The 16,370-nt window shown below is 41.0% G+C and overlaps 1 protein-coding gene across 1 annotated transcript; it reads left to right on the top strand.

Moving 5' to 3' along the window:
- Window positions 1–7,586: 7,586 nt before the first annotated feature.
- LOC124276699 ((S)-coclaurine N-methyltransferase-like) lies at window positions 7,587–15,601 on the top strand. The gene is given in 8 exon segments (XM_046712670.1): window positions 7,587–7,743; window positions 9,976–10,151; window positions 10,998–11,064; window positions 11,410–11,474; window positions 12,379–12,500; window positions 12,502–12,598; window positions 13,672–13,872; window positions 15,066–15,601. Coding segments are annotated over 8 exon segments (1,020 nt in total). The 5' UTR covers window positions 7,587–7,715; the 3' UTR covers window positions 15,330–15,601.
- The last annotated feature ends 769 nt before the right edge of the window (window positions 15,602–16,370 follow it).

The following is a 16,370-nucleotide window of genomic DNA, read 5'->3' as shown; positions in this document are numbered from 1 at the left end:
TATCTCCATTCTAACAACAATAAATCCCCAATCCCTAATCTATGCTTCATAAATCACACGTTTCGCTCTGAGGGTTCTGCAACTGTGAGTCTAAATATAAGATGGCTTAAATGGCAATGGGCTGAGGCGGTGTCGATTGTAATGGGGACGATTATAATTACAGCGTTTCCAAGGACGTGTGGATTGGGTAATAGTAGCCTTAATCATATACTTAATCCTATAGGAAAAAGTTGCCTAACTCTTGTTTCGGAGAACCACGAGGTTTGAAACATTTCCGGTTCATGTCATTACATACATCAAAGATAGTGCAGACTGAGTTAGAATGACACAAACATTATTATTTTTTTTACCCCAAAGAACAAAGGAAGAAGGCTACACTCCCTTACCCACAAAAAATATCAATCATGGCATTGTGTATTCCTAAAATATCACTCGTTTATTGTGCTGCACCTTTCAGTAGGCGTTGCTTTTAACAGAATCGCTATAGCTCGCTTGAGTACCGGGGATTGTTGCTGGTCGTTGGGCAAAGCTCAGCATTTGTTTAAAAATTGTTGTTTACTTTGTGTCACAATGACACGGCAATCGCTGGTCTTATCCGGTCTAGCGATGACGTCATTCCCGCCAGTTTGGCAAACCGACCACAAAAACAAAGAAGTCATTCTTGGGCGTATCGGATAACATTACACATTTACAACATAATCTTTAACAAAGTGGTGTTCTAATTTTATGTAATGTCGGTGAATGAAATGTTGGGCTGACATTATCATTTAAAGGTTTGAAGTTTTATTTAGTTTGCTTTCAAGGTCACCTTGTCAATAGCGAAAGTTATTTAGCGAGAATTGCATTATTTTTTACGAAGCGTGATATTTTCGACTCTTGCCCAGAAGTTGAATGATTAACATTACAACCCCTCAGACAGGTTTAATGGTTGACATACGGAGGGACTTTCCAAATACGACGTAAAAATGAAGCCCCATGCAATCTCCTATTGTGAGCTGTGCCATATGTTAATGTGATGTTTAGATAACTGACATGCCTTTGAATGTGTTTGTGACAGATGCACGTAGAGGGATATGACACGCCCACATTTTCACCAACACCTGATACCATCACTATTTGATAGTGATTCATAAGCATATTATCATGGCAGTCGGAATCGTACAATCGACAGATTATGGTAGATATTTCTCACGAAAGGAAATATCTTTGTTGCTAGTACTAATATTAGACTCAAATACAACCTAGATCCTTTTTCGTCTTTGCGATTCAGGAAAATAATGAATGACACGATGCTCAATACAAAAAAATAAGGCCAGAGCACAATTTATGGAAGGACGAGTTACCTCCCCTGTTGATCCCGCGAGTTCGTGGTTCGTTTTCTTGTGTGTGAAAATGTTGAACCACACAGTGAACAGCGACCTACCGTCTGGGAACAGTGGAACATCGTCCGAGAGATGCGATCATGAGTGGCGACGTTTCTTGCTGTCTACAGTAAACTACTTTATAACGAACACGTTTATAACGAACTAGCTGATATAACGAACTAGCGGATATAACGAACTGTTTTTACCCGACTATTTGCTGTATATTTTAGACAATGACATACAAGAAACTACAATTTTAACAGACTAAAATTAGTGGACCTTTCCAGTTCGTCATAAACGTAGTTTACGTATATAGGGTACGTTATTATAGTGAGTGAGTGAGTTTAGTTTTACGCCACAGCAATATTCCAGCTATATGGCGGCGGTATGTAAATAATCGAGTCTGGACCAGACAATCCAGTGATCAACAGCATGAGCATCAATCTACGCAATTGGGATATGATGACATGTGTCACCAGGTGAGCGAACCTCACCACCCGATCCCGTTTGTGGGATCTTACGACAAGCATGGGTTAGTGAAGATCTTCACGGGTGAACGTTATTATAAACTGTGTGGCCAGGTTCCAGTTTCAACTCATTTGGTTTCAGAATATCAGCCACAACCACCTATATTAAACAAGACATTATACATTAGATTAAGTCATAAAAAGATACATGTCTCTGATGTTATGAGGGGCAGTGAGATACCCTAGTGGTTAAAGCGTTCGCCCAGGTTTGAATTCCTATACATGGGTGCAATGTGTGAAGCCTATTTCTGGTGTCCCCCGCCATGATATAGCTGGAATATTGCTAAAGGGGCGTAAAACTAAACTCACTTACTCACTCACTCACTGATGTTATGAAACAGTATTTCACTTTGCTACTTGCATGCAATCCGCTCAATGACTGCGTTTCCAAGAACGTGTGGATTGGGTAATGATGGCCTTGACCCTGTACTTACTGACATTATCTGATAACAAACTGTTTCCTTACTCTTGTATCAGCTCGCTAACAAAGAACCGCGAGGTCTGAACACAACAGACAGGTAAGAGCAGTGAAAAAAACAACAACTGCAGAGCAAATAAAATATACACTTGAAAATTCGATTACACACATTATGGAACGTTACTGCCGAAACACCGTACGCCGAAACACTGCAAGTATCTTAAGCTTAAAAAACAAAACTATGATACTCGTGTCAAGCTACTTGTTTGTTTCATGTCTTTCCCTTATCAAACATAAGTGAGTGAGTTTAGTTTTACGCCGCACTCAGCAATATTCCAGCTATATGGCGGCGGTCTGGAAATAATCGACGCTAGATCAGACAATCAAGTGATCAACAGCATGAACATCAATATACGCAATTGGGATACGATGACATGTGTCAACCAAGTAAGCTATCCTGATCCCGCCTCTTACGACAATAATAATAATAATAATAATAATAATAAAGATTATTAGCTTAGGTTACTGAAGATCAATTCTAACCCGGATCTTCACGGGTAATCAAACATAAGAGTTACCCTATTTTGCATGATAGATTATATTAATATGTCAATTGTGATTATTTTCAGTCAACGAAACAGTCTAACAACCTGAAAGGGTTCTCACAATTAGTTTTCATTGGAGGTTTGTAATTCCCTTACTCCCACTCGCGAAAACGAAGGTAGCTTTGAGACGGTTGAAATAAGGGGTTGCGTAATGCTGAGATCGTATTGTACAGGGCCTACTTGCACAAAACGATCTGAGCACTAAGACCGTTTTAGTGAGTGAGTGAGTTTAGTTTTACGCCGCACTCAGCAATATTCCAGCCGTATGGCGGCGGTCTGTAAATAATCGAGTCTGGACCAGACAATCCAGTGATCAACAGCATGAGCATCGATCTGCGCAATTGGGAACCGATGACATGTGTCAATCAAACCAGCGAGCCTGACCACCCGATCCCGCTATGACCGTCTTAGTGAGTGAGTGAGTTTAGTTTTACACCGCACTCAGCAATATTCCAGCCATATGGCGGCGGTCTGTAAATAATCGAGTCTGGACCAGACAATCCAGTGATCAATAGCATGAGCATCGATCTACGCAAATGGGAACCGATGACATGTGTCAACCAAGCCAGCGAGCCTGACCACCCGATCCCGCTTAGACCGTCCTAAGCCTATGTTGGAGTATGGGAAATACGATCAGTTAGCGCTAAGATCGGTTAGTGCGAGTGGGCCCTGCATGGTGGGCTAGGATTTGTGTCTGATTTGACTCCATTAGGTTATCAACTGACTGACTGACTGAGTTTGGTTTTACGCCGCTTTTAGCAATATTCCAGCAACATCACGGCGGGGAACACCAGAAATGGGCTTCACACATTGTACCCATGTAGGTATTCGAACCCGGGTCTTCGGCGTGACGAGCCAACACTTTAACCACTAGACTACCGCACCGCCCCAGGTTATCAACTGGTAACATGAAATAACGGTGACCTTGTTACACACGCTCCCAGTATTATCATCAGTTATCAACATTCGTCCGTATCCAAGAATGACATGAATGGTCACAGGTCTACTTGTTATCTGAAACATCAGCGTAACTGACAGGTTTTATTTCAACATCTGTGAATCATGTTCGCAAATAACCTATCCATTCATAATCATAAGGTCCAAACATCAATGGAATATTACACCGAGGTGCATCAAAATATATCAATTTCAACGGGTGACAAAGTGTCACAATATTAACATAACAGGTGACGTCACACTGATTGTGAAAACACACCCGTGATTTTCCTCTGTAAGGTTTTGTAATAGAATATGACCATTGTTTACATATTGGTGCGACATTAAAGTTACATATTTGCTGAAGTACAGGAAGGGCGGGATGCGGCCTAACTGTCAATCATTTGTATATTACAATCACGTGACTGGGTTGTCGGTAAACAAAACGAGGGCACTCGTTTGACTGAGACCTACGCTAACCTTTGTATGTTCCCGTTCAGGTCGAGTCGATAGGAAATATACCGACTAGAGTGTTGAGATTTAGTATGATTAAAAGCAGTCCAAACATGTTATGCTAAATTTATGTGTATTGCGTGACACCTTCAGGCAGAATAGACAACAAAACATGAAGCAACGCGTTTCAGCGTTAGATTGTTTGCATAAACACAAACAGTTTTACCCTATAGCTCCCCTGGCTAATTTTGTACAGACATGTTTAGGAAAGAAAACGAAACATTCCGATAACTAATTATGAATGAAAACAATACCAGATTTTAACTGTGATGTTGTTTAAACAGTCAGACCGATGTGAAATTAGGGCTTCCACGGGTACTCGAGTACTCGAGGACGAGTCGGGTTTAGCTGGACTCGAGTCCATTTTCTAGGACTCGAGGACTCGAAAAGAGGAGATAACTCGAATTATTGGGTTACGTTGAGAGATAGTCTGTCTGCCATGTGTTAAGCATGAGCGGCCGTTAACGTCTGATATTAGATAAGATATAACTTTATTATCCCCGAAGGAAATCTTATACATCCAAACTGTCTCAAAATGAATATGTACACAGTTCACAAAAATATACACAATAATTACATGCACAAAACGAAAGCTATTTAAAATAAAACTGACATGATATAATTCAATTAACCATCAAGGCAAAGAGGCTGAATAATTCTAGTTGTAATCACATGATGACAATTCAAAATATTTGTTGCATTCACGAATACTTGATAGTATGAAAGACTGTCGAGCTCTGTTCTGAGGGAAGGTAATCGACAGCAGCGTCCAGAAAGAAGTAGTTCAAAATTGTGAGATAAATGAGTTAACTATCAAATCTAATTTTAATTGCCTTTTTGACAGTCTGGCGCTCATAGATAAAGGGAATATACTCGAAAGACACTCAAGCAATTTTGCTGGCAGTATTAACCATTTTGAAAAATTTGTTTTTGTTGCGATCAGACAGAACCCCATACCAACATAGAAAATTGTAGCTCAACACACTTTGAATAAAGGTTTGATAAAAAAACTGTCATTACGATAATAATGTTCAGAATGAGAAATTAGGCCAGTAACAGTGGCGTCATCTGCGAATTTCACAGTAAACAAGTCATTTATTGACAAGTAACAATCATTGGTATACAAAACGAAAAGTACGGATGAAGGAACAGCCCTGTGGAGCTCCAGTAGACGTTGGGAGAAAAGTAAATTGATAGCTATTGGCACTGACATACTGAGTTCTATGTACCCTGAATTCTTTAACCCATCTGATAATGTTTTTATTAACGCCTAGATTAAATAGTTTACCCCTCATAAGGTGTGTCTGTATGGTATTAGTTGTTACAAGTCAGCAGATGAGAGTAAATATTATGCATCGTGTGAGATTTCACTTCTTAAAATGATTAGGTAACTATCTTAATAGACATGGAAAACGTACGATAAAAAATCAAATGTATGGGCGTATCTTGATCTGGACAGTGAAAAGAGAAAAATAACCAAATGCCGCCTGTGCGGTATATCAATGGGTTATGCAGGCAGTACAACCAGTACGATGATAAAATACAACATTTGGCAAGTAAACATCCAAATACTGATTCTGACCAACAGGAAATGTTAGTCACACGACGATATAGTCGGAATGATGTAAGTGTTCACTTTGTGACGGAACACGTGATGCCGGTTACGTTATCGTTTGCTTGAAAGGTATGAATTTCGAGTACTCGGGTCCGAGTCGAGTCTCGCCCCTCGAGTACTCGAGCCCAAGAAAATGGACTCGTTGAAGCCCTATGTGAAATTATTAGGTGACGTACAATGTATCCCGCCTAGAGACCCCATGGGTGCTAAACAAGACACTTCTAGTTCGTTGCCTCTGACACTCCCAGCCCAACCCCAACCTGCATCTATCTTACTAATGTTTACAGTTTAATGATGGGTTAAACAGAGAATCAGTTCTTACCAAAAGTATGTGTAATTGATTTGCTATTATTCTGCGGACTCAATACTGACAGTCTCACCTGCGATGCCGTTTTGTAATTGCTTGTCTGTGCACTCAGCAATGTTCCAGTTACTAGTAATTCAAACCAAACCAGTGGTTGATAATATGAACAGCGTACCAGGCAATATGAGTCCAACTAAGTCGACCGCCTCCGTGGTGTAGTGGTTAGAGCGTCCGCCCGGAGTGCGGAAGGTCGCGGGTTCGATCCCCGACCACGTCATACCAATAGACGTTAAAATATAGTACTTGTTGGTCCCCGCCTGGCGCTCGGCATTAATGGGTAACACAAGGACTGGTCGGCTCGGAGTCAGTATAATGTGTCTGAGTGGGGTATTCATGCTTCACTGCGGCATGGTATCTCAGTGGGCTAGCACTATAAAACCAGTTTAAGTCTGGGCTAGTACAAGCAGCCGCACATACACATACACACGCATGCACGTCGTCATATAAGCGAAATATTCTCAAGCACGGTGTTAAACCCAATTCCACCACCACCACCAACACCAACTAAGTCAGTGAGCCTGAGCACCCGATTCCTACATGGGAAGTTGACATGACAGCCACAGTTCCTGACACAGTCCACATGGGTCGGGTGAGCTAAATTATTATTATTATTATAGACAAAGGTTCTACACAGTCCGCCACAACTAAAGCATTTTGAATGAAAAGTGCACATTTATCAACACTTGTGACAGAAGGTGTCATCTATTGAAATTAAATGGGCGCAAAATCATAGGGTGAGGCACAGTTCGGCTCAGATAGTTCAGGGGGAGAGAGAGGGGGGGGGAGGGGAGACGTACACAGTGCAGGAGTGAGACACACATGCTATTCGGTTGCACGACTGTTATATATTAGGGTGACAGGTCAGAGAGAGAGACTGAGAGAGAGAGAGAGCGAGAGAGAGAAAAAAGAGAGAGAGATGTTTTGAAGAATCAATTCCAATATACACAGTATGGTTAATTTAACTTTGATGGATTTGCTGTTAATTTTACATTTCTTAACACATGTGGCTTTTCTACCATTTTAAAAAAAGTTGACGTTCCTTATTTTTCCTCAGATCCCTAACCTTTTATTAATTTTATTGCAAATATTCATTCCACTTTGAATCTGTTGTTTTGCAACAATGTAGGGATCTTAAACTACTGTGGTGGACATATTGGGTTTTTTTTAGCGGGTGTCACTCAATGGCCCCGCTTATCTTCCATGGGAGGTAACTCCATTTAAACTTTGGTCCGTTCCGCGGTAAGCTGGGCCCCGTCTCGCATATCGCAATATACTAGCTTTGTCGAACGTTAGCGCGCGCAAAGGGAGCCGGGAACCAGCTTAGTTCCGCGGTAGACTTTGACCCAGCCGTCGAAGTGACCCTAACTTACAGAATGGCCAGCGATGATGTTCTGCGAAACGGTAAGAAAACTAACACATGGCGAAAAATAGACTAACGCTTAGTCTCTGAATATATGTAGTTTATATAGAAACAAAAACTGTGAAAACGAGCCACAGTGAGATGGGAGTCTCAAACTTTCTTTATCAAAAGCGCTTTAGTACCTGCTAGGGCTTCAACGAGTCCATTTTCTTGGGCTCGAGTACTCGAGGGGCGAGACTCGACTCGGACCCGAGTACTCGAAATTCATACCTTTCAAGCAAACGATAACGTAACCGGCATCACGTGTTCCGTCACAAAGTGAACACTTACATCATTCCGACTATATCGTCGTGTGACTAACATTTCCTGTTGGTCAGAATCAGTATTTGGATGTTTACTTGCCAAATGTTGTATTTTATCATCGTACTGGTTGTACTGCCTGCATAACCCATTGATATACCGCACAGGCGGCATTTGGTTATTTTTCTCTTTTCACTGTCCAGATCAAGATACGCCCATACATTTGATTTTTTATCGTACGTTTTCCATGTCTATTAAGATAGTTACCTAATCATTTTAAGAAGTGAAATCTCACACGATGCATAATATTTACTCTCATCTGCTGACTTGTAACAACTAATACCATACAGACACACCTTATGAGGGGTAAACTATTTAATCTAGGCGTTAATAAAAACATTATCAGATGGGTTAAAGAATTCAGGGTACATAGAACTCAGTATGTCAGTGCCAATAGCTATCAATTTACTTTTCTCCCAACGTCTACTGGAGCTCCACAGGGCTGTTCCTTCATCCGTACTTTTCGTTTTGTATACCAATGATTGTTACTTGTCAATAAATGACTTGTTTACTGTGAAATTCGCAGATGACGCCACTGTTACTGGCCTAATTTCTCATTCTGAACATTATTATCGTAATGACAGTTTTTTATCAAACCTTTATTCAAAGTGTGTTGAGCTACAATTTTCTATGTTGGTATGGGGTTCTGTCTGATCGCAACAAAAACAAATTTTTCAAAATGGTTAATACTGCCAGCAAAATTGCTTGAGTGTCTTTCGAGTATATTCCCTTTATCTATGAGCGCCAGACTGTCAAAAAGGCAATTAAAATTAGATTTGATAGTTAACTCATTTATCTCACAATTTTGAACTACTTCTTTCTGGACGCTGCTGTCGATTACCTTCCCTCAGAACAGAGCTCGACAGTCTTTCATACTATCAAGTATTCGTGAATGCAACAAATATTTTGAATTGTCATCATGTGATTACAACTAGAATTATTCAGCCTCTTTGCCTTGATGGTTAATTGAATTATATCATGTCAGTTTTATTTTAAATAGCTTTCGTTTTGTGCATGTAATTATTGTGTATATTTTTGTGAACTGTGTACATATTCATTTTGAGACAGTTTGGATGTATAAGATTTCCTTCGGGATAATAAAGTTATATCTTATCTAATATCAGACGTTAACGGCCGCTCATGCTTAACACATGGCAGACAGACTATCTCTCAACGTAACCCAATAATTCGAGTTATCTCCTCTTTTCGAGTCCTCGAGTCCTAGAAAATGGACTCGAGTCCAGCTAAACCCGACTCGTCCTCGAGTACTCGAGTACCCGTGGAAGCCCTAGTACCTGCACCGTTCATATAATTTTCAAGGACAAGAAAGGGGTGCGCACCCACCCACCCCTTCTGGATCCGCCTATGGTAATTCAGTTAGGCAAGATTTGCATTGTTGTTTGTTGGAGTTTCTGGTGCCATACGAGTTACGTCCCTTTCTATGATTTTATTTCTCTTTGCATGGATGAACATAATTTGAAAATATGACCATGATGTTGAAACAATAATGGAAATGTTTTAAAAATGGTAAACATTTAAAAAGAAATAATAAGTTGTTGATTTTTCGTTCCCCATATACTTAGTATTGTGTAATTATATCAAAATATAACAAATAAGACTAAACCTTTCACCAGATGGCAACCACACGTTCATATGGTTCAAAATCATATCTTGTATTCTGTAATATTCGTTACATAATTAACAATCTAAGCAACAATAAAGTTTCACAGAGGCATGTGTCGGTGTGCTTTAGGAAGATCATGTTTTTTTGTGATTTTTCTAAGATATTTGTTAAAACATTAAGTAAAAATCATGTTACGTAATGTTAAATCGCCGCCTTCATGCATTACGGTATTTAGTCCTGGGTTTGTTTTCGATAATCACACTGATAAATTAACTCTGCCCACTGTCAGGTGTTCGCGGGAGCCTCAGCGCTTGGATTGAGAAGTTGGAGTGTGGAGGTGATGTTGAACGCCAAATGTTTTTCAAGAAACGCTTCATTGAGCGTCTCCGGAAATCAGCTGTTGCCATAGAAACAGACAAAGCTAATGAACAACACTATGAGGTTCCCACTGAATTCTTCCTTGCGGTGAGAGCCTAGGTCTTTTGTTTTTAGAAAACGAGGTGGACAATTCCATACAATACTACTCTAAGTTCTTCATTTCATTTTGTGTGTTATTTTGTTCTATTTTTTCGAAATGCAACAACTGAAAAAGTTTGATTTAATGCTGGATCCCTTCAACTTTACAAAACGGTGTTTGACATATTTATATGGACAATGATTTCGTCTATATTTAGGGAACAATGCCCTTTGAACGTACAACATAAGATATTTATTAAAATGATTCTGATTGTGTGGGCTTTTTTAAATTCTATGGAACCGGACTATTTGTCAAGGTCTTTATGTCCGAACGTGGGGATTCCGGACAAGAGAGGTCCCTAGCGACTGTGAATGACGTGAAAGCGGTAAATACATTGGGTCGGAAAGCTGTATGACTTGGTTGAATGTATGCCCAGATTGCGTTAGAAGTTGTTCATAACATCAGTCACTGGTTTGTCTGGTCCGGAATATTGGTGGAATCCCGATGAATGCATCTTCAGCAACCAACAATTAGGTGTACAGATTCAGTTTCTGGACACATCCTATAGAACCACGAGAATGATATCATTAAACCTGTTGATTTTGTTGCTAATGTTAACAACACACTCAGCAATTCCCCAGCTGTATATGGCAGTGGTGTGTAAATAATCGACTCTGGACCAGAAAATCCAGTGATCAACAGCATGAGCATCGACTCATTTGGGATACGGTGACACGTGTCACAAGTTAGTGAGCCTGGCCACCCGATCATCCCGTTAGTCGCCTCTTACGATAAGCATGGGTCGAGGTTGCGGACCATCCCAGATTTACTGTAGTCTCTGTTTCCATGTCCAGTCTTTGGGTCCACGACTGAAGTACAGCAGCTGCTACTGGCCGGAAGGAGTCTCATCGCTCGAGCAAGGTAAGTGGAATGGATCTGGTCTGAAGGGAAGGGCACTGTGTCTTTTTAAGTTGTTCTAATTACCTTTTCTGGGCTGAGTACCGCACAAGAGAATGATAGTGTTCCAACTTCCACGACTAATGAATGAATTAACCTTTTGGACTTACCTCCCCTTGGCCACCCGTGAGCTAAACTGATATATATATATATAAGTGCATTAATCTTAAAGATGCGTTGGCGATAACATAGCCACATAACGAATGGGTCACTTAACACATTCACAAAAATATGTGTATCAAACATTAAAGTAAATTACTTTAAAAGGAATTTCCCATTATGTTTGTATTGTCTGAACTATATTTTAAGCTGAGGAAGCATCCCTGGCCTTGTACTGTGAACGGGCGAAGATTGAAGATGGACAGACAGTTATGGTAAAACATCAGTTGTTTACCCAACTTAGGTTGTCAAAAATATTACACGTTTCCTCTGTTACTGGGTCAGTGTGGTTGTGATGGAATAACTGCAATTGTCTTCCAAGGTCCACAACGGTAATCCACAGTCTCCACCTGAGTTCCATATAAAACGGTATTTATAGTCACTTGTATTTGGAGGTGTTGGAGTCAACAATGTAATTTAAGAAAAACACTTCGCTCTACCCCCATGTATAGCGTAATAAAGTACCCTGGACCATGATAGTTAAAGTACGAGGATGGGGACGCCTGATAAAGTAATGTCGCACCTTTTATCTATTAAGGAAGCATCATAACAACTGGGTTAACTGAGTGTTCCGAAATAGTAGCAGTATTGTTTGTTAGGTTTGGGTTGCCAAGTCGTATTATTAGCATGAATTCACCCCTCGACTTTACCAGGGGTGGAAATAACCCATTGCCCGACGTCCGAGTCCAGTGTTTTTTTCTGTCGGGCAAGCAAATTTGTATATCACACTGTACCGGTGTCCAGTTGACTTTCCAATGTTTATTATGTTGTTTACTTAAAAAATCAGCAAGAAAAGTTGGTATAGTGGGAAAATAATCAGGGCAAGTGACTTTACATGTGTCACTGTACCGGAGTACACTAGCAATTTTAAAGTTATTTCCACCCCTGCTTTACGTCCCTGAGTCGTGACAGAATCCAATACATGTTCATTCCCTGTTTTGACCTGATTAAAATACTTGGTTTGTTGATACGATACACTGCTGCTACTTTCAGCTATGGTGTAAACGTTTGGTTCATGCATCACATCTGTTTTTAACGCTAAGCTGACAGGCCGTGGAGAACGGTTCAAAACGGCATTAAACTCCACTCACTCACTCACTGCCTGAAATCTTACACCAGGACCTTGGATGTGGCTGGGGATCATTCGGCCTGTTCGTGTGCGAGAAGTTCCCTCGGTGCAAGGTCACGTGTGTTTCCAACTCGAATACCCAGAGGGCGCTGATCACTGCACGTGCGGAACAGAGGGTACAGAAACAGACTGGAGGTCATCACAGCAGACGCTAATGAATACATGACCTCCAAGAAATACGACAGGATTGTTTCCATAGAGATGTTTGAGGTACGAAAATAATCTGTGGAATGTTTGTAGTATGTGAGTAGATATAAATTTCATTCTACAGCACAGACAATAGAAACTATGCTACAACTATGCTAAAGCAATGCTATAATTAGCTAAAACAAAAGCCCACATCCCACGTCCCACATCCCACACCCCAAAAATCCCACATTTAATGCTAGAATTAGCAAAAAGAAAGCAACAAATGAGCATAAATCCCACATCCCACATCCGATACTCAAAATAGTCACACACAACAGTACTTAGCTAGTAATCCCTCATCTCAGGTTCATTAAGCTTATTGATACACAATGCCTCCTTCATTAAGAAGGTAATGAATGATTTGAACGAGTAAGTTATTAATTTTATGAATGTTTTTTCCACTATGTTTGAATTACGGTTTACTCAGAGTGAGTCACAACAATTGGTATGTTGGGTATTCAAAGTTAATGTACTCTCTCCGTTTTTGCTAATTCTAGCATTAAATGTGGGATTTGTTTTTGGTGGGATGTGGGATATGGGCTTTTGTTTTAGCTAATTATAGCGTTGTTTTAGCATAGTTTCTATTGTCTGTGCTGTAGAATGAAATTTATATCTACTTATGTGTTTCTAAACTGAAGAACGATTTGGTCACGAAATGTGTTTCTTGACATAGGAAACTGTGTTTGGGGTGTTGTGGTATGCGTGTCTTAGTTGTTCAAGTATTGAGGGGCGGTGGGGTAGCCTAGTGGTTAAAGCGGTCGCTCGTCACGCCGAAAACTCGGGTTCGATTCCCCATGTGGGTACAGTGTGTGAAGCCCATTTCTGGTTTCCCCCGCCGTGATATTGCTGGAATATTGCAAAAAGCGGCGTAAAACTAAACTCACTCCCTCCAAGTATTTGACTATGATCCGGAAATCATCGAGTCTCGCTCGCTGACATGCTTGATTCATGTCAGAGTATATTGATCGATGCTCATGTCAATCTGGGGATTGTCTGGTCCAGACTTTTCAGACCACATGTTTAGACGTGTTTATTAAAAGTATTATTGCCGACATACAACGACGCTCGGTAATGCACTCCCCCAATTCTTACAGCACATGAAGAACTACGGAGTTCTGTTCCAACGCGTGTCGTCTTGGCTGAAGCCCTCAGGTTACCTGTTTGTCCAAGTCTTCTGCCACAGGGATCACCCCTACGCCTTCGACACCAGCAATGGCTCTAACACAGAGTGGATGGCCAAGAACTTTTTCTCGGGTGGTACCATGCCGTCACGTGACCTGTTCCTCTACTTCCAGGTGAGAATCCTTAGTGAAAAGGAGGTTGCATCGTTATAGGCTTATATGTTTACCAAACGGTTTGAGCATTTGCGTTGTAATTCTTCAGTGAAAAAAACCCAGATGCTTCTGGTGGATTCCTGGCCTGCCAGACTGCTCAAGGTGACAAGGTGATTCTATTACCATCAGATTTTCCATTGTCTAATGTATCTGTGTCATTATCGATTACCTATTATGCGTATCTCCAGTCAGCTATGGTCAATACTCAGGACGTATTCGCCATCACAACTTTGTAAGTTTCAGAAGTGACCGAAGCATCTCTATCTGTCATATCACAAACGTGCACACACTTCTTTTTTTCTCTCTCTCTCTCTCTCTCTCTCTCTCTCTCTCTCTCTCTCTCTCTCTCTCTCTCTCTCTCTCTCTCTCTCTCTCTCTCTCTCTCTCTCTCTCTCTCTCTCTCTCTCTCTCTCTCTCTCTCTCTCTCTCTCTCTCGTGTTTGGATGACAAATTTTAGTGATGGATCACTGGAATCGGTCTCTCAGTGATGCTATGGTTGGGAATGTAACCCGTGTGTGTATCTTGATAGCGTTGGTATGTAATACACTGGATTATCCAGTACCGTCATTGATCGATAGTTTATCAAATATTCTTTGAATATCTTTTGAATGCATTACCCATTTCACTGGCCTGTCAAGTCAATTAAAAACTTAAACGAGAATTGTCTGTAAGCTGAAGTTACATTTTAATTCCACCGACCTAGTAAAGTAGACTTTAAGGCATTGTACCTTCGACGGTATCATGGAATATATAGTTCGTGACACTTTGCACGCACAGTCGATGTATTTTCCGTGTACTTTCTTCTCATATATTAACATAAACACCAGAGAACATATGACTCGATTATTGCCCCAAACTGATAATTGTGGACGTAAAGGGCAAAATAGTGGTCGAAATCATGACTTGGTCACTGAAAAGGGATGATGACATCGGATGTTTTCATAAAGAACCTGCGCATGCTCTACCGGAAGTAGCCTTCACTTACACAATTTACGTGAAAAAGTCAGACTTTTTGTTGGTCACGTTGCACAGCGTTACTGCTGCCATGCGACCAGGCTGTAATCAGTTGAGATTTAATTGGTTTATATGCGTTTGTTTTAAATGACTTTATAGCTGCCTCCTTTGTTACTCACTCACTCAATTTCTGCCTGCAGAATGACGTCACAGTGGTCAACCAGTGGGTGGTCAATGGAACGCATTACACTAAGACCCTTGAAGCGTGGCTCCAGCGGACAGACAAGAATAAAGAGAACGTCATGCGCATTCTCCGCCAATCATATGGCGAGGATGCCGAACAGCAACTGTTCAACTGGAGACTGTTCTTCATGTTCTGTTCAGAAGTATTCGGCTATAAAGGCGGGAATGAATGGTTCCTCACACATGTGCTCATGAAGAGGAAGCTGCAGAGCTCTTTGTAGAACGTTCCAAGATAGTCACAATATCTACAAACTGCAGTCACCACATTCTCTTCCCACAGAGGTTACTTGTCATATCTTCCGACGAACCTCTGTTCTAATACGGCCCTTTCATTGTGAGAGTGTTCCAGGATTCGATATTGGTTGTAATCAGATTTAGTTGTGCAATCAGCGACGTTGTTTCAAAATTGATCATTCACAAGGCCTCGGTAATTTCCGTTTGCTTCGGGAAAACTAGAACCTCTTCCCCTGCGCGATGTGCAAACTTTTCTCCTAGACAGAACTCAGTCATGTAATGGCGCATCAATGGCGTCTCCATCGCCCTCGTTGACAACGGACAAGCTAGCCATTAAATGTCTTGTGTGTCACATCAACACCAGTCCCCGGCAGAGGAGAGATATTTGTGGCCCCACATTTGCTTGTATCAATCAAGTTGGATCTAAGTCGATGTAACACCTGTTCTGATTGGATAGAAAGAAGGGAGATAGTTCGTGTTGCGATTTTTTGCTGCTAGAGGATTTTACGAGAACCGGGAAATATGGCCGTATTAGAACAGAGGTTCGTAGGAAAATATGACAAGTAACTTCTGTGGGAAGAGAATACAGTCACCACTCAATATTCGTGGATTTAACATGACCTTTAATCTTGTTATTTTTATATACTTTAATTTTTGAATAAATATTGAATGACTGTTGTATGGATGTTTTTAGTTGGGTGAGTGAGTTTAGTGTTACGCCGCACTCAGCAATATTCCAGCTACATGGCGGCGGTCTGTATATAATGGAGCATCGATCTACGCAATTGGGACACGATGACATGTGTCCGACATGAGTCTGACCGCCCGATCCTGTTAGTCGCCTCTTACGACAAGGATGGGTTGCTGAAGACTAATTCTAGTCCGGATCTTCACGGGTTCATTTATCAGGGACAAGATTTGGAAAGAGAATCCACTCTACAGGTGAAGTGGAGACTTGCAGGGTCATCCCTCCCCTCCCAACAGCAGACCAACCCGTGAAGGTCCGGGTTAGAATATTGATCTCCAGT

This window comes from Haliotis rubra, unplaced genomic scaffold, assembly GCF_003918875.1.
Source record: "Haliotis rubra isolate DU_JTF1 unplaced genomic scaffold, ASM391887v1 Scf1, whole genome shotgun sequence".
Lineage (NCBI taxonomy): Eukaryota > Metazoa > Mollusca > Gastropoda > Lepetellida > Haliotidae > Haliotis > Haliotis rubra.
This window is presented reverse-complemented; position numbering and strand designations above follow the sequence as displayed.